Raw genomic sequence first — 20900 nt, 5'->3', positions numbered from 1 at the left:
TTCCGCTCTGCTGTTACAAACAGAGCTGCCACGACCATCCACACTTTTATTTCTCTGGCATAAAGCCTAGAAATGGAATGGCTGGATCACACAGTAGGTGTGTGTTTAACTTAGAACATACCAAGCTCCTTTCCCCAGTGCTGGTTCCAGCTTATGCTCCCACGACCAGTGGATGTGAGCTCTGCTGCCTCCACGTCCTGGCAACATCTGGTGTGTTGTTCTTTCAGTGTGTACTCATCCTAGGAGTGCAGTGACCTGCACTGTGGTTTTGGCTTGCATTTCCCAAAAGACTCATGAGAAGACATCTTTTCATGGGCTAACTTGCTATCTGTGGACCCGCCTTGAAATGGCTATTCAAGCCTTGGCACGGGTAGTAGTATTTTGTAAAAGCCCCACAGCTGATTCTATTGTGCAGCGGTGACCGAGCCCCCAAGACCAGCCCAGACTCCACCAATACTGTGACTCCCGTGATAGCTTCTTGTGCCCCCTGCTGGTGGTTGTGTGGCACCCTCCCCTATCCAGACTCACGGAGAGGGTGAATCCTTCCAGAGTCCCGAGGACCCTCTGGAGCTAACCTCTGCACAGATCCTCCCGAGGATATAAAAGCGGGAGAGAGGGGGCTATCTCCTCTCTTCCTCACGCAAGCCCTCCTGGGTTTGCTACTCTCTGGGGGTCGGTGGAGACTCTGAAGTTCACTGCGGTGATGCCGCCAAGATTCTTTTAGGCAGCTCTGGGGCGAGAATCCCAACTGCACAAGCCCTTGCCCTTAGACGGGTGCTTGGAGGGTGCGTAGCCAGGGTCAGCCCTGGGCTTGACGTCGTGATGACCCGTGGACCTGCCGCGGTAACGTGCCCCAGAAGCTCAGAGCACGTGGGGCGGGGCCCGTGCGGGGGAGGAAGGGGAGGGGCTGTGGGGTCGGCCTCTCCTCCCTGCCCCTCCTGGAGCAAGGAACTGGGCTTGTGGCTAAGCTGCCTGTTACAGGTTAGATCGTGTCCCTCAAAAAGACACGTGCAGGTCCTAGCCCCACCCCCAACCCCGACCGCACACTGTGACCCTACTTGGAAACACGGTGGAGCTAGACTGGTTAAGAGGCGGTCATACTGGAGTCGGAATAGGGTGGGCCCTGATCCAGGACGACCGGGTCCTTATAAAGGGGGAAAGTTTGGCCACTAACACACATAGAAAGGAGAAGGCCACGTGCTGAAGTCAGAAGGGCACAATCTCAGATCAAAGGGTGCTGGCAACGCCCGAAGACAGAGAAGCAGGGAGACGACCCCGACCCCCCCCCCCCATCTCAGAGGGAGAAGGCCTGCGACGCCTGGGTCCCGGACTTCCAGCCCCCGGGGCTGGGAGGGAGGAGATTTCTGTTGTTTCAAGTCTCCAGCTTGTGGTGCTTTGTAACAGCAGCCCCGGGAAACCAGCACAAGGACACCGGGACGTGGCCTCAGCCCTGATGACTCGTCTCCTCCCGACTGGGCCTCGGCTTAGAGAGGCTCCCAGTCCATGCCGAGGGAGGGACAGCCCAGGAGCGCATGGCCTCCGAGGGCTGGGGCAAAGAGCCTCCTTTCCAGTGTGATTCATTCATTCTTCTGTTTGTAGTAGCCTCGTTGCTTTTAAAACTCTTTAACCCATTGCTATGGTTTAAAACACCAACCATTAATTAAAACCCTGAGGCCAAAACTAAAAATACTTTAGATCGCACGGTCCAGAGATAACCGTTAGTTAACGCACTGCAGCGTGTAGGGAGGCTCTGCCCAGATGTCTCCGACTGCACACGGACACCTGCCGTGGTGAGTGAGGCGCCGCGGCCCTTGCGCGGCCATTCTGACGGTCTCTGCATCTCCATTCTTGCGGACGCTGTCGGGTGAACACCAACAATGCGTGTCTCTTTTTGAAGCTGTGGGAATAAGTCCTCGAGGAGAACCCCCGGGAGCAGGGCTGCCTCACCCCAGCACCGTTTTCTGGTGGCAGGGAGGAAACCACGGGCCGAAGATGGAGTCCACTTCGTCCGACTGAGACTTAACGTCTGACCCAGTTACAGTTCCCGCCTTCCCGGGAATTCCCTGGTCGGCACCGGGAGGTCACCTGACCAACAGACCCCTCCATTCCTCTGAGGAGGGCGACCTTGCCTAGAACAACGCCTTCTTTGCTCATAATCACCCCCCACCCCCACCTTTAAAATCCCTTCCTTCTCTGTAGCTGGATGGAGATATTTTGTTTGCTACATGGGATGCTGCCCAATTCAAGAATTGCTCTAGATAAACAAGAAGTTCATACTGTAGAGCACAGGGAACTATATTCAGTACCTTGTAGTAGCTTACGGTGAAAAAGAATATGAAAACGAATATATGTATAGTTATGTATGACTGAGGCATTATGCTGGATGCCAGAAATTGACACAACACTGTAAACTGACTATACTTCAATAAAAACATATACATAAAAAAGTAATGTTTATTCAATAATAATAATTTAAACAGAATTTTTAGTAAAGCTAGTTTGATCTTTTAAATTACTTGTTGAATTTTTGCTGTTTAACAGTATAAAATTGCAAAAGTGATACATGTAGCTTTTTACAAAAATCAAACATTCCATAAGAACCAAAGTGACAATGAAACGCCCCCTTCATGCCTGCCGCGCCACGCTCATCCCTAGGGAGGTATGCTGTAAACAGTGGAGACAAGTTTTCATGAAGAAAGTTTGGGCGTCCATCTTTCTTCTCGCTCTTAATAAATATGTGACCACGGCGCAGGCTCTCAGTATATTTAGTTCTTAATTTCCTCATCTGGAAATGCAGTTATTACTGACTCTCCTTTTCTCGTGAGGTTTTAAGAAAATAAGTGAGATGCATGTGAAATGGAACATTTACAAAAATGTGTCTGTACTAAGTCATGATGGGAAATCAAAAATTGTCAAATAATTGAAATCATTCATTCCATGTCTTCCAAATAAAATGCAATTACATTGAAGACAAACAATAAAAGGAGAGCTGGAAAACCTGAATGTTTGTAAACTTAGAATAAATGACTCCTGGGTTAAGGAAGAAAGTGTAGTGGGGAGGCACAAAGTGTTTAGAACTGAAGGTCAGCGAGCAGTTTACTGAAGCTCGTGTGATGCAGCAAAGGTCATGCTTGGAAGCAAATTCATATCCCTCAGTGCACTGATTAAAAAAGAAGAAACATTAAAAAAACTGACTTAAGAGTTTTCTTTTTAAAGCTGAAAAAGGAACAACAAAGTGAATTAATAAAAAGCACCAAAAACAGCAAAAATATAAAATGCAATCAAAGAAACAATAGAAAGGATGAACAAAGTCAAAACCTATTTTAAAAAAAATTATTAATCAAACTCTAGCAAGACTGAAAAATAAGAATGACAAATAAACTAGAAACAGGATGAAAAGGTGATATGGCTACAGATCAAATTTAAAATAATAAGAAGACTATAAATGTATGCTAACATTTTGAGAACTTGGATAAGTATATGATTTTCTACAAAAAGTGTTAAAGATGTCTGAATGAAAAATAAACTAATAATAATGAAAGAAATGGAATCAGTAGTCAATAGTCTCCCCCAGTCAGAGGATACCAGGCTTGGCCTTGGGAAGACAGGTAACTTCAGCTTCATACAGATCATACTAAAAAGTAGAAAAAGAGGAGAAGTGACCTAAATCAATTTGTGGGGCTGGTATAAGCTTGAATAGAGACTAAGAGTTCAATAAACATGCACTATTGACCAACATCACTTGTGAATATAGGTGCAAAACTCAGAAAGTGTCAGCAAAGGGAATTCAGAAGTGTATAAAGATACTAACTCATTATGACAAAGTAGATTATCCCAGGATTACAGTGAGGGTCTAAATCAGAAGACATATTTTTGTAATCCACTGCAATAATAGATTAAAGGAAAAAACATATGATCATTTTAACAGTTACAGAAACATTGATGAAAGTCAAAAATTATTTGTGATTTTTTTAAAAAAGTCTTAGCAAACATGGAATAAAAGGGATTTTTCCTTATCCTGGAAAAAAAGGTATTTATCAGAGGCAAATATTTCGTGTTTAACTTTAAAAGCATTTCCATTAAAGTCAAATATAATACAAGGTCACTTATTATAACCCCTGTGAGTATTCATGGAACAGGGCTTCCTGGCCAGCACAGCAAAGAAAAAAAAGAAAATAAGAGTTAAAGAATCTGGAAAGGAAGATACAAAGCTTGTTATCTGCAGATGACATAATTTCTTATGTAGAAAACCCAAGATAATTGACAGAGAAATAACAGTTTTGTTGGAAATAATATCAACACTACAAAAGTCATCAACAATAATTATAAACTAGGATAGAAAAAAGATGCCATTATCCCTAAATCAAAAGTTACCAAAAATAAATGTAACACAGGGTGGATACACGAGACTTTTCTAGGGAAAAGCATGCTCATTGTTAAAAGACATCTTCAAAGACACAAATAAATGAAGTCATGTTATGATTTATAAAAAGAATAAAGGTGAAGGTGTCTACTCTCCTCAGATTAATTTATAAAGTCAATGCAATTTCAATCAAGGTAGCAACAGATGTTTTATGGAAGTTGACAAGCATATCCAAAAATTCACCTAAAAGGGTGAAAGGTCACCATTTGACCCGACAATTCTACTCCCTGGTATAGCCCCGTGAGAGTTGAAGACGTCTAGACAAGTAGAAAACCTTGTAGATAGATGTTCCAAGCAGCATTATTCATAGTAGCTGAAAAATGAAAAACCAAATGTCCACCAGTGGGTGAAGGGATAAATAAATTGTGGTCTATCCATAAGATGAAATATTTTCAGCCATAAAAAGGAATGACGTCATTGTTAGTGTAAATCTTAACCACCTCAGCACACACTTTCTTTCCTTTCCTTATGAAGTAAGAACTTTCACATTTTCATTTATAGGAAGCACTTTACAGCCTCTCTTTGGCATGTCCGGCACAGCTAGCCTTGAACTTTGGGGCAATTTTTAAGTAAAATCAGGGGCACTTGAACACAAGCACAGTGGTCCTTTGACAGCAGGTCTGGTAATGAAGGGCCACGAAGTGACCAGACATACGCTCAGAAAAAGGAAGATTCTCGTCCCAGCCAGATGGGGCAGGATGGCGTGACATTTCATCCTGCTACTCAGAACCATGTGCAGTTCAATACTTATGAATTGTTTACTTCTGGAATTTTCCATTTAATATTTTTGGACCTTGGTTGACTGAGGGTAACTGGAAGCAGGCATGCAGAACCAAGAATGAGGGGGACGACTGTATGTCATGTCAGAGGTGCTGTTGAGAGGGGGAAGGACACTCAGTAGGCTGGTCACCTGTCACACCATCCTTTGGACTTTAGAGGACAAATCGTGACAGTATCAGTGAATCAGGACACTGGGTCCAAGGAGCCCCATCCACTTTCTTATTTCTTCCCACCGTAGTCCCACGAGGCGGGCAGCAACCTCTCATAGCTGAGAGTTTAACCGATTTGCACAACTTTCCTAAGTTCACACAGATTGTTTTCCCCGCAAATCTAAGAGGAAAGCCACATGAGAGGGAGCTCAGAATCGCTGTATCACAAGGTTACAAGTGGCTCCCAGAGGACCCATTGAAATGCAGATATTTAAATATGTTTACATTTAAAAGATTAAAAAGAGTAATGTAGTAAAATTAATAAATAAAGTATAAATAAAATAATAAAGATTCATGAATTCATACTGATAATAAATAAATAACAGTGGTCAATAAGTAAATAAAATAATAGTTGATGAATTTTTACTGAATAAAACAGAAATTCAGTAGTTCATATTGGTAACAAATCATCTGGCCAACATCACCTTAACCAACTGATCAAAATTAATGCAGTTAATGTCACTAAAAAATGGGGCAAACTCTAATTGCTTATCTAGAAGACCCCAGTACTGTCAGAGATATTTGCTGGAATTAACAGGTGAATTTAGCACGGTCAAAGGGTATAATGACAATAGATAAAAATCAGCTGTATTTCCATATATAAGCAATGAACAACTGAAAATTCTAATTTTAAAAATAACATTTATAGTAGCGTTAAAAGCATGATTTGGGTGTGTTGATAGATATGTTCATGATCATGTGGTGGTGAATCCCTGACTATATACATTTGTTAAAACTCATAGAATTGTACACTTAAAATTAGTAGCTATTATTGTTATGTGAATTATACACAGAGAGAAAGCATGTGCCATGTGCCAGGTGCGGCACAAAACAAAACATCTTTTCCATTGGAGCTAACTTTCTAGTTATGGTGAGACATACGACAATGAATATATGAATGAACGCACATGTCAAGTAGTGAGAAGTCCTCAGAAGAAAAATAAAGTGAAGTAAGGGCTGTAGGATAGGGAGAGAGGAGGGTTTGGATCATTTTACACAGAACGGTCAGGAGTGGGTTTGCACAGATAAGATGACATGAGCAGAGACCTAAATAAAATGAAAGCATGAACCAGGTAGGCATCAGGAGGAAGAGCTTTTCAGCAGGCAGGAGGGCAGGAACACCCATGGCAGCTAGACTAGGGGCTAAGAAGTGATGTGGCTGGGAGAGAGGGAGCAACGTGGATGGAGGCAGGAGACTGGGGCACCGATCACATAGGGGCTGGAAAGTCACGGAAGGAAGGGCCTAGACTTCATCTGGAGTGACGTGGACATCATTGGAGGGATCTGTGCAGGAGTTGTGTGAGCTTTCATTAAAATCATTCTGATGCTGTAGGTAAGCTGAGAGGGGAATTTAGAAGGCGTTATGGGTGTAAAATTAATAAACAGAAACCTCAATTCAATAGAACTGTGGACCAAAAGGGGGCTTCCATGCCTTGTGGGGATAGCAGAGCCCAAAAGGAAGAAGAAAGACTCCTCTGCTCTCCTGCAAGGACGCAGCCAAAGAAAAGCCATGGAGTCTTTGTTTACTGTAGCCCTCCCAACTGCCTTTTCCTATCACACTGTTCTGCTGTTCTTGTGGTGGGGGAACTTGCACGTGGTTCGCAGTGGCTGCAGACCTTTAATGGCAGTTCTCTGCTGATCCCGAATAAAACTCTTTTCTGAAGAACTATCTGGCAGTCTATTTTAGGCCAACAGGGGTGAACTGTGCCCCCTCCCAAAATTATGTTGAAGCTCTAACCCCCAGTACCTGTCAACACAACTTTACTTGTAAGCAGGGTCTTTGCAGGTGATCAAGATGAGCTAGGTGGGCCCTAATTCAACGTGCCTGGAGTCCTCATAAGAGGAGAACAACACTGAAGACAGAGCCACTTGAGGAATTGCATGCAGTGACTTAGAGCTGGAGTGATGGAGCCACAGGACAGGGAAGGCATGGGATGGATGGTCCCCTCCTGAAGCCAGAGAGCAAGCCTTGACTTAAGACTCTGGCCTTCAGAACGGTGAGAATACACATGTCTGTTGTTTAAGCCCGTCAGTTTGGGGCCACTTATGGCAGCCTCAGGAACCGAATACAGAGCGCCAGGGCTACCACCACCTACTCCTGATGGCGCTTCAAACGGGTGTGCGGGGAGACAACTTCCAGACGTTCGTAAGGCAGGGCCAACAGGAGGAGGGGTGCGTGTGGGGGAGAGAAGTCCGGATGCCTTCCAGGTGTTGGCTAGAGCAGCTGGAAAGAGGGGCTCCCAGCCACTGAGGTGGGGGACACGGCTGGCGGCCCAAAAGCTGCTCTGGGAGATGCCAGGCGGATGGAGCAGCCGGGGGTCCGGGAGAGACCGGACCGGGGACCGGGGACCTCGGAGGGACACGTAACAGATCCAGGCCGGGAAAAGGCGGTCCTCCAAGCATCCACCTGCTCTCCGAGGCCTAACGCCACCTGACAGGCGTCCCAGAGACGACTTGCCCACCAACGAGGCACCATTCTGTCTCGAACACTTTCTGTAATGCTTTCAGCCCCCAAAACGAACAATAGAAACATCCCAACCCCTAAACCATTAAGACGCATCTCCATTTAAACCTTCCCGCGAAACTCCAGGGGGGGCCAGAGGTGGGGCCCAGGCCTGGTTGGGCAGCAGGATTGTCAATCATTTGGAGCCATCTGTGACTGGTGGAGGGCAGTCCAGGGCGGGGCGAGCCCGGATCAAGGACAGCTGCGAGAGGGGAGCCCGCTTCCGGCGGCGGAACAAGAGGGTAGCCGGGAGCCCGGAAGTCGGCTGATGCTTCCTGCGGCTGCGCGGGGGCTGCCGGGAGCCCGGAAGTCGGCTGGTGCTTCCTGCGGCTGCGCGGGGGCTGCCGGGAGCACGGAAGTCCGCCGATGGCGGTAGGTTCCGGCTGCGCGGCAGTCTGGGGCTGCAGGCGAGGTAAGCCTGGTACCGGCCTTCCCAGGCATGGCCACCCGGACGGGGGCCTGGGCTGCGGTCGCCGCCGCCGCCGTTGTCGCGGTGCTGTCGGCCGCGCTCTCGCTGTACGGGTCGCCGCTGGACGCAGGTACTCGTCCGGGCGGAGGCGCCGCCGTAGGGCCGCAGCCGGCGTCGCGGGGAGCCGCTGGCGCGGGGTCACCTGGCTGGGGACCACCCCGAGCACCCCGTCCCGGCCTTGGCTGCCCAGTAGGGCGGACTGTGGAGAACGAATTTAGGCGTAAACGGAATAAACGGAGCAGGTGCCCTCGACTTGGAGCCCAAACGCTCTTGTATGGTTTCTGCCTCTTGCCCGGTGGGTGGTGGTACCGGAAGTCGCTCACACCGCTGAGTGGCTGTGTGCTGTATTATGTCACCTCTCACGGCAGAGTGGAGGCTGCTGTTACCCATCCATCTTTGGAGGGACGAGTCGCTCTGAGTCAAGCTTCGCCAGCCAGAAAGTGGCTAAAATGGTAAAACGCACTTTTGCTGTAGTCCTCATTAGTAGGCGCGGCAGAGAATAACTGTTAGGGAGTTTTGGCTTTTTGGTTTTTGGCACCGTAGTTCCAAGTGTTTTGAGGAGAGCTGAGGGGTCTCTGAGCTTCTGCACTTCACACAGTAACACCAGCGGAGGTGCTTCTGGGCATCAGTTTGGAGATATTTAATTGGTAGCTGTTTGTCTTAAATTCATACGCTCTGTGATTAATTACCAAGATTTGTCCTTGAGATTGCTTGAGGTTTCATTATTAGACTGACTTGCTGAAGTTTTACCAAAAACAAGTAGAATTCTGGATCACTGACTTCCTATTCCAGGTTTAAGACATCTAAGTTAATTTAAGGATTGGTGTTATATGTTCCAAATTATTTATGGTTCACATAAATTTAAAGTACATTTCACACAGAGAAACGTTGGTATCACAGAAAGCTGAGTGGCAGGTAATTCTAGAAAACAGCCCAGAATAAACAAATCTATTTAACTCTGCTCAGTCATGCTTCCTTAAAACAAACAAACAAAAAAAGCCAGACGGGTTTGATCTGTTCTTCCACATTCAAAACTGTATGAAGACAGATTACTTAATGGGGTAAATCTTAAGTTGCCTCTTGTCAAGGGCTTTTTATCCTTAAGAACTTTGATGTTTATATTTAAATACTTCTGTAGCTAAGTCTGAATGGTGTGTCGGTAAGCCAGCTGAAACATGAGTCTCTGTGGAGTGTAGGGAAATTTAATTGACCTTCCTTTGGCTCTCTCACTAACAGGTGTTCATTGCAGGTGAGTGGTACAGAATGCTGGCGGCATTGTGGCTTGCACTTTGCACTCACACAGTTCCAGTAAAAAAGTGAAAATACTGTACTTCTCAACCGTGATGTTTCTTCCCCATCCCAAATTGGTTTCAGAAGGCATTTGAGAAGGATTTGACTTCTAATTTGGTTGGTGGGGTGAACATTTGGTTAAAGAAAAATGATTTCTTTTGCCTAAAAATGGCAGCATTTTGGTAAAATGCCCCATTCCCCGAAGGATGAAACAGGGTTGGAGATTGAAACCAAGTCCGCCTAAACCCGAGTTCTTCTGCCAAACTTGTGATGAACCTCTCTGTCCAAAACATTATTCCCTTTCCTGTCCAATGCCTGTCCGCCTCAGTCTTGAGGTGTATCAAAGGAAAGGGGGACTTGGAACCGAGCAGGACCCTGGGGGCCTTCCCAGGACAGACTCCTCCTCCATGTCCTCTGTTGTGGCTCCTCTCTGAAGGACCCAGATACTAGTGTCTCACACCTATTTCCTGAGTTTTTCAGATGCTAAACCCACCACGAAATGGAAGAAATTAACTACTTGATGATCTTGAGCACATGGCCCCCAGACCTTCAGGTGCCTAAAGATTGACAGTGTTGCCCACCCTGTTACTGCAGCATCAACCAGTTGTGCACAGCTGATCACATACCCTGGGACACCTCTCCCTTACCTAGCCTTTGAAAGTGCTCAGCTGAAACCCTGGGTGTGGTGGGGGTGTTTGGGACTTTGGGGTAAGAGCCACCTGTTCTCCTTGTTTCTCTGCCCCAGACTCTGACTTTTCAGTATTGTCTGGCCTCACTGTGCGTCGGGCCCATGAACTTGCATTCAGTAACAATTCTAGCTAACCTTCTGCCCTGGCTTATCTGTTCCTGACCATGGCGTCTTCACAGGTCTGTCTCTCTGGGCCTTAGTTCCTTGTCTGTAAAAGAAGGATAAACTGGCTGCCAAGGAAGAGAGTGAACCAAGATGCCGTTAATTCATCATTTATTCTGTGCCAGACTCTGCTGAAGGTGGTTGGGGGTGGGAGTCCGGCCTTTAAGTCACAGGCGGGGGCTGTACCGCATCCGTGCTGTGTGGAGGCAGAGGTTAGAGAGGTGGTCCTGGGGATCTTTTGTGTGTGGCTCAGTGCTTAGATTAAAGCGATGGCATCTAACCAACCCAAAAATTGTAAGGAACCCAGAACACTCCTTGAGTGACTGGTAAATTTGGGTTCTATCTTTACAATTTCCAGACTTTAAAAGCAACTGTATTTATCGTTCCAGGGCACTTGAGGGAGTGATCATTCTCTGATGTTCTCGTATTGACCAGTCACATTATACTAGGTGTGTTCAAGTCTGAAACACACATAGCACGTGCCTTCCTGACTGTGCACACGGCCCATCAGCCGTGCATCCTTGACTCTGACAGCTCCAGCTCCTGGCCTGCCGCTCCCCAGGGAGCAAGAGCGGCTCACAGCCTGTTCCTGGCGAGGACGCTGTGCGGCTAGGGATTTGGGGTGCAGGCGGGCCTGCGGGAGGTTGAGTGAAGTGGGGACGGGGAGCGAGAGCCGGTTGTGTGTCAGCTCAGCACCCCGGTGGCCTCGCTCTGCGTCTGGTTGGGCTGGAGCGTTGGACTGACCGTTGCACAATCCTTGTGTCTTTTAGCGGTCAAGGTTACAGGGACTCTGGAGCTTTAATCTACTGTATTGATTTGGAAGATGGCAGAGAGGTGCTTAGGTGGATGGTAGTTAATGACCCACGTCTGTTTTTTCTCAGCTGCTTGGGTGATGAGAAGGATGAAACTATTGGGTGCTTTTTTTTTTTTTTTGAAAATACTGTTCATATCGGCAAAGATCCTTTAATTCTAGAGAAAACGTTTTATCTCCTTATTCACACGTGGGGCTCCACAAACAGCATTTCTTGCCCATCGGAGCTATTTTAAATAATCCGGCAAAGCGTACAACCCGCGCAGGAAATTTTTCAAGAAAGGCCAATTAAAATTAGCTATTTATAGACAATTCAAAATGATCAAACTATTGTAAGATGCCACTTTGAACCCAATGTAAGATGTGTTCTTTATTTAGAATGCGTCTCCTGGTTATTTGATTAGTGTCTAATTGAGCACTGGAACCAAGCCTGGAAAACTGAATTGGGAATAACCTGAATCTGACTTGAATAGACAGTGGGAGGTAACAGATGGGAGCAGAGACCTAACAAACTTGAAGGAAGGTTGAGGGAAGTGTGTGTCATTCGTTAAGTAATGACCTTCTGGAAGCTTAAGCAGACTTCCAAGTCGTCTGATAGGCTTCAGAGTACATCTGTTTCCTGCAACAGGTTTCAGTTGTGTTACTTCTGAACGTCATTTGCTTAAGACATGAAATAATGGCACTGTTGGGTAAAAATCAACAGCGTTCATGTTACGTTAGCTCTGGGGAGCATCGTGGTTAGTGCAGTGTTTTGTTTGTTTCTGATTCTTATGTGTGCTAATACTTACGTTTCTGAATGATGTCACTTTCCTGTTTTTCAGTTTTGAAAAGAGCATTTTCGCTGCATAATGCGCACTCAGTGAAGGGCATGGAAGACGCGTTACAGCTGGTGAGAAACATCGTCCCTCCTCTCACCGCCAAGAAGCACAAGGGGCAGGATGGAAGGGTCGGCGTGGTCGGGGGCTGCCGAGAGTGAGTGCCAGAGACGGTGCTGTCCAGCACTACCTGTCACCCGTCCGTCCATCCGTCTGTCTGGTTGGACCCCCGGAATCATTTCCAAGCGTGGTCTGATAGTGTGACACTCAGTGTTCCTCAGTGGTGGGCGGTTTGGTGGAGCGGGAGAGAAAACAGGGGCCCTGATGAGCTGGTCACTGGTGTGTGTCCGGGTTAGGGCTTTGCCTGGAGTTGGGGGGTGAGACTATTTTTGTTGTTTTATACTTTCTGTGTGGACGAGGCTTAATACTGGAAGCACATGTTACAATTCTGTGATGAGCATGGAAACACTCAGCATCTGCTTGGTGTACTCTGTTAATTTGAAGATACCGCTGGAAGTTATTTATGAAATCTGACCGATCCTACCTTGTTTCCAGGGCCTGTTTTCCCTTCTGGGTTTGTGTCTCTTGCTGCTGTGTTGTTGGGACACATAACGATTTACGGCTTGTCCTTGTAAATGATACCTGCTGCCTTTGCCTTAACTTCAGCCTTGGTTACCATTTCAGTTTCTGCTTACTTTCTGTTCGCATTTCTGTGTCTCTTTGCCTAGCCTTGTGTTTTCAACGGTTCAGCACATAGTTCGGTCTGTTTGCCGTAAGTAACATGTAGCCAGGTTGTTTCTTCACCAGTATGACAGTGACTGCACTCTTTAAATAAGGGAAGTGTATTTCTTTTACCAGCGAGGCTTGTGTTCACGTTGCGGGGTGGTGTCACCTGTCCTGTCTCTGGCGTTTCTGGCAAGTTGGTGGCTCTGCTCCGGGGAGGGTGCCATGTGTAGCGTGCACTGAGCACGTTCCCAGTTCGAGTTCGCAGAACTTTCCACCCATGGGAATTGACAGAAAGGTTACCTACCATCACTTATCTGAGGTCAGGGTCAAGGATTTTTCTCGTAGTCACAGGCATTCCGAGCAGTGGGGTAGAACGTGAGGGAGGTGTTTGGGTCACGTCTCTTCTGGCCCCGCATCCAAGGTGACCGCAGTCTCCACGCACTGCAGCTCTCGGAGGGCTGGGTCCCGCCCTGGGGGCCCTGCCAGTCCAGGGGCTCTGGCCTGGGGACACCTCGAGCACACTGTCTCTCTGCAGGTGCCTTCAGTAAACTCCTTGTCTTCTCAAACCTCCAGTTTCTACTTTTTCATATTCCCCCCTAACGTACATCCCTACCCATCCTTGCGAACAGTACCTGTCTTGTCCACATGGTCTCGTGTTTTCTCTTACTTGCAACTGTGTGCGTTTCTCATAAGTCAAGTGTTCTCTGTGTCTGTGTTGATCTAGAGAGAAGTGTCCTTTTTACGTTCAGTCATGTCAAGTGTATGTGTGCTGGATTCTTTAATAGGTTTTAACCTTTTCCTCACAGAGTTACCGTGTGTTTCTAAGGCTAACTCCGAGCTGCTTACGGTTTTTGCTGATGCTGTAGGTGCTGCCATGTTTCTAATCAGTTATTTTCGGTGTAGAAAAATGATTTTTTTTTCAGTGATAGAAATATTGCTGCATCATTTTATCCAGGAGACTGACTTTTTTAACAGCTCTGTTGGTGTACAGTAAACTGCACTTACCATAAATCCACATTTTGATAAGTCTGCCCTCCACGTGACCGCCACCCCAGCCCGAAGCCGCCCCTCCAGCCTTCAGCTGGCGCATCCCGTGACAGAGAGGCCGCAGGCACACGGCCGCTCCGCCGGTGCAGGGGCCTCCTGTGAAAGACGGCTTTTCTGGCTCGGAGCCGGGTTCATCCCCCCTTTCCTGACCCCCCCCCCCCCCCCCGAGGGCCGGGCCTGTGCAGGCGCCTCACGTCTGTGTCATTTATTGACGAGCCCGGTGAGCGCGCCCCGACGCTCGGAAGTGCTTGACTGTGATCACCTTCTTCACAGGTACACGGGGGCCCCCTACTTCGCAGCGATCTCAGCTCTCAAAGTGGTATGTTTACTTACAGCTTCTTTTTTAGGATGTGTCTCGTAAAGAGTTGGATTATTTACATATGGTTGAAGCAATTGCTCTCTGATAGAAATCTAAATAACGTCTTTGGGTAATCACCGGGAGGGGACGCCCCGTTAAGCCCGCCCCGACCTCTTGTGCGGCCACAGGGCCTCAGGCTGGGCTCACTTAATGAGGGGCAGGTCATTAGGTCTGTTCCTTGATTCCTGCTCGGAGCGGGTCCTGGGGAGCGAACCCAGCACCTCTGGCATCCTGAGCTTTGTGCTCTCCCACTTGAGCTGTATCCCCTTCGTTGGGTTCATTTTAAACTGGAGTTTTATTAGAGTCGTTCTTCACCACAGTGGCCCCGGCTGCCTTTTCAGTCCAGGCACAAGCAGTTGGCGTCGTTTAACCTTGGCAGTTGCCTCATCGAGTCCTGAGGGCCCCGTGGGCACAGGGCGCGGGACGCGGCTATGCTCTGAGGCGTGCTGCTCCTGAGGACCTCAGTGGCGCGGCTGGGGCTGGGCTGGCAGCAGATGCCCGCGCCTCCCGAGGCCTGCCTTAGGCACTGCCCCAGCTGTGGGTTAACTGTGGCAGTGGGAGCTTCTCTTTTACAGACAGTCTGCGCAATTTGGGTGGGGGGACCACAGCCAGGACCCCTTGGGGCATCTGCAGAGCGAGCCCTGTAGCGAGTCGGCCTCCTGTGCTCCTTCTCAGGGCGCAGACTTGTCCCACGTGTTCTGCACCCAGGAGGCCGCGCCCGTGATCAAGGCGTATAGCCCGGAGCTGATCGTCCACCCGGTCCTGTGAGTGGGAGCACGGAGGGGACGGGGCGTCTGCCACAGGGCCGCGGTGCAGGGTGCCGGTGATGGGTTCTGTCCAGGGAAATGAGGAGACTGTATCAAGCCCGGGTCTGAAGACAGGAGGCAGACAGATGGCCGTGGGTGACAGTGTGGACGAGTCATACAACATGAGGTCTTGTGTGTCTGCCTTGTTTCCCTTAGCATCACGTTATCTGAGATTTGTCCACAGTGTAACACGTCAGCACCCTGTAACTCTTTAAAAAACACACACACACACACACACACACACACACACACACACACACACACACACACACACCCTGCCCTACTGGCAACCACCAGTCTCTTTGTATCTTATGGGCTTGATTTTGTGGTTTTTCGTTTGTTTGTTTGTTTTAAAGACACCACATATAAGAGAGATCATACACTATTTGTCTCTCTCGGACTGACTTTGCTTAGCAATGCTCTCGAGGGCATCTAAATGTTGAAAGCTAGACATCTTTGATGGGGTCGTGTCTTGGGTCCTTGGACAGGAAAAGGACATTGGGAAGAAAATCTGGAAAAATCTGTACTTCCATTAATAAAGTAAACAAGTGAAAATTGTAAGTAAACTGTTTTGCACTTCTTTTCCTTTTTTAGGGACAGCCCTGATGCCGTTCATGACGTGGGAAAGTGGCTGCCCCGACTGCACGCCCTGGTAGTGGGCCCTGGCTTAGGCAGAGACGACGTTCTTCTTAGCAACGTCAAGGTAACGTGTAGAGCTGTTAACCGCACCTGGTCCCGTGGACTTGGCTCTTAGATCTCAGACAGTCTGAACAGAAGCGTTTTCCTTGCATTTTCTGTTGTTTACTCTGTGTGCTGCCTCACGGAAGAGCTGAGATGGAATTTGGGTTGAGGGTAGAGGAGAAACTGGGTATAAAGGTAGTAATGCACTTAAAAGCAGAGCTGGACCCGACGCGGAGGGGTCTCTTTTGCTCCCGGGGCACTGGCTTCTTTGTGCTGTGGCCGGAGGAAGTCGCTGTGGGGCCCCACGTTCCTGCTCTCGACATGACGCGAGTCCCAGCGTCCGGGCTGAGCACCGAGAGCGGCGGCCGGGCTGGGCGTCAGGCTCACATTCTCCTCCCAGTGCGACCCCTTCCCGCTGGGGATGCTTGGCTCCCAGGCCTTGTGCCTCCCAGGAAGGGGGTGACTGAGACCACATTTTGTGGTGCTTTTTGGGGTGCCCAGTTGGGCACAGTGCATGGGACAGCAGGTACAGTCGAAGTCCCCATCACAGATGAGCCGGCGGGGCAGGGCTCACAGCTTCAGAGTTCCCAGTGCCCGGCCTCACAGAGGGACGCTGTTGGTTCTTTTGGGTCTTTTCTGTTTATTTTTTACATTTACTGTGTTTTCTGTTTGTTGATGGGCTGCTGGGTTTTCTACCCTTTCCTGAGAGGTGAGGGCTTGGTGCTCAGCCTGGCTTTCTTTCCGTGCAGGACATTTTGGAAGCATCCAAGGCCAGGGGCATCCCCATCGTCATCGACGCGGTGAGTGTGACTTCCCCTCGCCCCTCCTCACTGCGCCCCCGCAGCCCTGCCCTAACAGGGTCCTTCTCCGCAGGATGGGCTGTGGCTGATTGCCCAGCAGCCGGCCCTCATCCAGGGCTACCAGAAAGCGGTGCTCACCCCCAACCACGTGGAGTTCAGCAGACTCTCCGAGGCTGTGGTGAGTCGGCCAATTGCACAGGGATGGGCGCTGGCTCTGGTCCCAGGGTGGTGCACCCACGGGACAGATGTGCAGTCAAGGGACGCAGTTGCTCACATGCCCACCTTTTTCTTTCTTGGTGGTGTGTGAGATGATGTGGTGTCTTCCATCAGGATGAGAGGTGGGCGGTGGGCCCTGGGGTTAGCCACCTTTCCTGCCACCATGCACTCGGGTGGATCGGTCTGTCCCTGCCTGGCGTTGCCTCCTCTGTAAAATGTGGATAATGATGGAATCTGTGTCGTAGGGCTTGTGAGGACGAAATAACACAGCTGACCCTCGAACAGTGCAAGGTTAGGGGTGCCAACCCTGCACGGTCAAAAATCTGAGTGTAGTTCACAGTCGGCCCTCCGTAAACACAGTTATTCAGTTCTGTGGCCACGGATTCAGCCAGCCTCCGGTTGTGCCTTGCTGCAGTGTTCACCATGGAATACAGTCCACTTACAAGTGGCTCCTCAGTTCACACTCGCGTGGTTCAGGGGTCAGCTGTGTATGTAAACCCAGAGGGCATGAAGTGCCCACAGATGTTTGCTTATTATCATTCAAAGTTGCATCTCTTCGGCAAACTTAAAATCCGAGCCATGGGCAGTGGTCCTGAGCTCCGCTCTGACAGGTAGGGGCGGGCACTGGAGCAGTATTTCTGCCCAAGCCCCTGGTGTCACTTCCGCCTGGAGGACTGAGCCCTGTGGCCTCCCAGGCCTCCTCCCCTGGTGGATGGAGCACGGCTCTGTAGTGGGGCCCCAGTGGCTCCCTGGAGGAGTCGGGATCAGGGTGACGGGCTCTTCCCTGCCTAATGACAACTGCGTCTGTCTGTGGTGCCCTGTCACAGCTGGGAGACCCACTGGATGGCCAGGACCGCCGTGGAGCCGTGCTGAGACTCAGCCAGGCCCTGGGAAACGTTACTGTGGTCCAGAAAGGGGAACGGGACGTGATCTCTGATGGCAAGCAGGGTGAGTGGCTGAGGGCTTCGTGCCGAGTATTGGCCGGTGGGTGTGGGCACCAGCTCCAGAGGTCCTTGTGCAGACGCACATGCGGGCATGCACGCACACGCTCTGCCAGCCGTGGTCCCTCCAGCAGAGTGTCCCCCATGTCGGGACCGGCGGGGAAGAGTGAGGTGACGTTGGGCGGTCCCTCCTCTAACACGTGCCCCCCCCCCACAGTGCTGGAGTGTAGCCAGGAGGGCAGCGGCCGCAGGTGCGGGGGGCAGGGGGACCTCCTGTCCGGCTCCCTGGGTGTCCTGGTGCACTGGGCCCTCCAGGCCGGCCCCGAGAGAACAGACGGGTAAGTCATGTCTTCACTGCTCACGCATCGCGTTTCAGGTGAAATGCCTGAGTCACGTGGAGGGGGTTCCAGGGAGGGGTTGCTCCCAGGACTCTCCCCCAGGGAGCTTTTACTTCATGCGAGGTCTGGGCCCGCCCGGCATGTCAGTGCCCAGGGGGCTGGGCAGTTGTCGCTCTGGGGTGTGAGAGCGCTCCGGGAGGTCTGCAGTGCGCCCTCTGCCCAGGCGCGGTGGGGGAGAGCACGCAGGCAGAGGTGGGCTCATCCTGAGAGAGGAGTTTCTCCAAGAGGCAGCAGAACCATGAGGTGTGGGCTCTGTTGTCAGCATCTAGTGATCTTGGGCAGTCCCCACCCCTCCGGGGGTCTGGGCGCCTCTTCTCTGCACCCACCATGGTGACAATGGTGGGTGTCCTGGGTTGGAAGGACACCTGGTGAAGTGGGTGCCTGTGGAGACAGAGCGTGGGGGCCCAGTATCGGGGCAGGACGCTCCACCCCAGATCTCCAGGCTTGTTCACGCCCTGCGACAGCAGAGAGCTCTCCTTCACCAGGGGAGACAGCTGTGTCCTCAGCGCCCTCCCGGCGCACAGGTGTGCCTGGGAGGCCTCTGTCGGGAACACCAGCATCCGGCGTTAGTGGTTACTGGTAACAGCCGCCTACTGCCTCAGAGGCACATCAGACTTGGAACTGCCCGTTTGGGGTCCCAGGGTGACCCAGGAGGGACAGTCAGAGCCTGGAGCAGCCACGGCCCCGCTAACCTCTCCCTCCTCCAGTTTCAGCCCTCTCCTGGTGGCTGCCTTTGGCGCGTGCACCCTGACGAGGCAGTGCAGCCACCAAGCCTTCCAGAAGCACGGCCGCTCCACCACCACTACGGACATGATTGCCGAGGTCGGGCCTGCGTTCAGCAGGCTCTTTGAAACCTGAGCGGGCACGGCCGGAGGAGCGGGTGCCGTGATGGGGAGACCCGAGCTCCGCGTCCAGTCCGTCTGGGTCCCCGGGAGCCTCGTGAGTCCCAGCGACGCGGTCCGCACAGAGAATGTCAGAACTGGGAATGCAACGCTTTCCTGCTAAACTAGAGTGTTCCTAGAGATCTCACGAAACAACTTGTTCCTGAGCTTCTCTTAGCTTCTCAGTGACATCAGGGAAAAGCGCACGTGAGAACGATCCGGCCCGGCTGCGGTGGCGGGTTTGCTGCACCCCCGCGCGATTCCCTCCTCTCCACCCACAGCCTCCCGCTGCTCCTGTTTACGCAGGAAGTTCCCTCTTCAGACATTCCTCCTGGGGGTCCCATCAGTGGTTTTCAAATGTCTACATGCAGAGTAATGTTTCTTTATCAAATTGAGGTCCCCAAAGGATGTGGCTTTCATTTTAACAGTGCTTAGGCTGGAAACACCTGGGGGAAGCACTAAGCATTAGCTGTTCTGGTTATCTGGTGGGAGTGTTTCAGAATACGCAGTGATCTCTAAGAGCTTAGAAGTCCTTTCGGAGGCATCTGGGGATGTCACAGAAGGAAACGGGCACAGGTGGGGATGCTTGCCTCTTCTTGCGTCGGCACAGAGTCGGCTGGCAGCTGGCAGCCCCTGCACAGCGCCCACGAGTGGGAGGGGCGTCCGGGGCTTTGGGTGATGGTCTGATGGGAGACAGCACTGGGGGTGGGGACTGAGCGCTGTCCTCACACCTGCTTACAGAGGACAGCGGCCCCTCTGCTTCAAGAGTAGATGTGGCCTTGAGAATGTTCAGCTTCCATTAAAGACATTCTCTCTGAAACTGCAGTACATGAGGCTCGATGGTGAATTGTCCGCCTTGGGTCAGCTTGCGGGTGGCCGTCTGGGCGGGTCAGTGACTCATTTTCTATCGCATTTCTCCCCGGCATTGGTTCAAACATGTGCGTCTGAACGTCCTTTCATCTGCTTGGTGATGCTTTCCACAGGGCAGGGCCTGTCCACGTCTGTAAGCCCGTCTTCAGTTCATGCTCTGTGGTCAGACACCTCTCCCCAGGCAGATCTTTCTTTAAGCAGTTGTGAACTTGCGAGATTCCTTTAAAAATGTTTGCCACTGTGATGTCACGTCTGACTGTGAAGAAGCTTCCCCATCTCTGTGGGAATTTCTCCAGAAAGCCTGCGTGGCTGGCTTCTCCTTTGGGGATTTTACACCTCAATCGTGGTTTGTATTAAAAGGCAGATCTGGTTTATTTCAGTAGAGTGTTTTGTATTTTTTTCAAACAGCCATAATCCACCTTTCATCTTAGTCCTAAGCAAGGCCGTTCTTAAATACCAGGGAGACAAAAATACGTCGGCCCATATGTCTAATGCTGTGGATTCATTGCTGCCAGCCAGCGCATCCAAGCGGAGTAACCAGTGAGCCAAGAGGTGGCCGCTTCCTTCCCTATCGGCGGGCGTGGGAAGTGCCGTGTTCTCGCCCTGAGGGCAGGACCCCTCTGCTGGAAGAGCTGGGGGGAGCCCGGGGCTGTACTTCTAACGAGGTCACCGCTTCCTTGTCCTTCAGAGACCTGGACACTCCCCAGCCGGGGGCTTCCCTGAGGCCAGGAGAGCAAGTGCGCCCCGGGGTCGGCCCGGGCGCCTGGCCATCGGGCAGCAGCTCTGAGGAGAGGGACCCTGTTTGCACGACTCATTGTCAGGAGCCCACCTGCTGTCTGGGGTCTTTGCTCCATTGCTCACCAGCTGGGTCACTGGTAACAGGTCAGCTTTGAATAGGCCTCATGTGTAGACGGGGACCACCGCGGCCTTAAAGGGTCACACAGGTCGGTGACCGAGTAAACGTGGCTGCCAGGCCGGGCTGTCCACAGCAGCGCCGTGCGGGTGCTTCCCTGCTGCCCGGGGCTG

The 20900-nt window shown here is 50.5% G+C and overlaps 1 protein-coding gene across 12 annotated transcripts; it reads left to right on the top strand.

Annotated features, from left to right (window-relative positions):
- Window positions 1-8203: 8203 nt before the first annotated feature.
- Window positions 8204-20253, top strand: NAXD (NAD(P)HX dehydratase). Of its 12 annotated transcripts, none has more exons than XM_032496651.1 (11): window positions 8311-8327; window positions 10914-10973; window positions 12157-12307; window positions 14197-14242; window positions 14957-15045; window positions 15682-15790; window positions 16518-16568; window positions 16642-16746; window positions 17612-17732; window positions 17943-18063; window positions 18831-20253. In XM_032496651.1, exons 3-11 carry the CDS (start codon window positions 12204-12206, stop codon window positions 18979-18981), a joined length of 897 nt encoding a protein of 298 aa, XP_032352542.1. In that variant the 5' UTR covers window positions 8311-8327; window positions 10914-10973; window positions 12157-12203; the 3' UTR covers window positions 18982-20253. The 12 variants fall into 12 exon arrangements, with proteins under 12 accessions (XP_032352540.1, XP_032352546.1, XP_032352544.1 ...); XM_032496652.1 differs by lacking the exon at window positions 8311-8327 and adding an exon at window positions 8346-8454; XM_032496649.1 differs by lacking the exon at window positions 10914-10973 and having other exon boundaries at window positions 8204-8327.
- Window positions 20254-20900: the final 647 nt, after the last annotated feature.

This window comes from Camelus ferus, chromosome 14 (genome assembly GCF_009834535.1).
Source record: "Camelus ferus isolate YT-003-E chromosome 14, BCGSAC_Cfer_1.0, whole genome shotgun sequence".
NCBI lineage: Eukaryota > Metazoa > Chordata > Mammalia > Artiodactyla > Camelidae > Camelus > Camelus ferus.
Note: the sequence above shows the minus strand (reverse complement) of the source record. Positions and strands in the feature narration are given on the sequence as shown.

What these genes read in the sequence shown, in the direction of transcription:
- NAXD (XM_032496648.1), top strand. Translation starts at nt 8,355, where the DNA reads ATGGCCACCCGGACGGGGGCCTGGGCTGCGGTCGCCGCCGCCGCCGTT. An exon ending in CGGGTCGCCGCTGGACGCAG is followed by an intron (nt 8,455 to 12,156) that starts GTACTCGTCCGG and finishes CCTGTTTTTCAG; the next exon opens with TTTTGAAAAGAGCATTTTCG. An exon ending in GGCCCCGAGAGAACAGACGG is followed by an intron (nt 18,064 to 18,830) that starts GTAAGTCATGTC and finishes TCCCTCCTCCAG; the next exon opens with TTTCAGCCCTCTCCTGGTGG.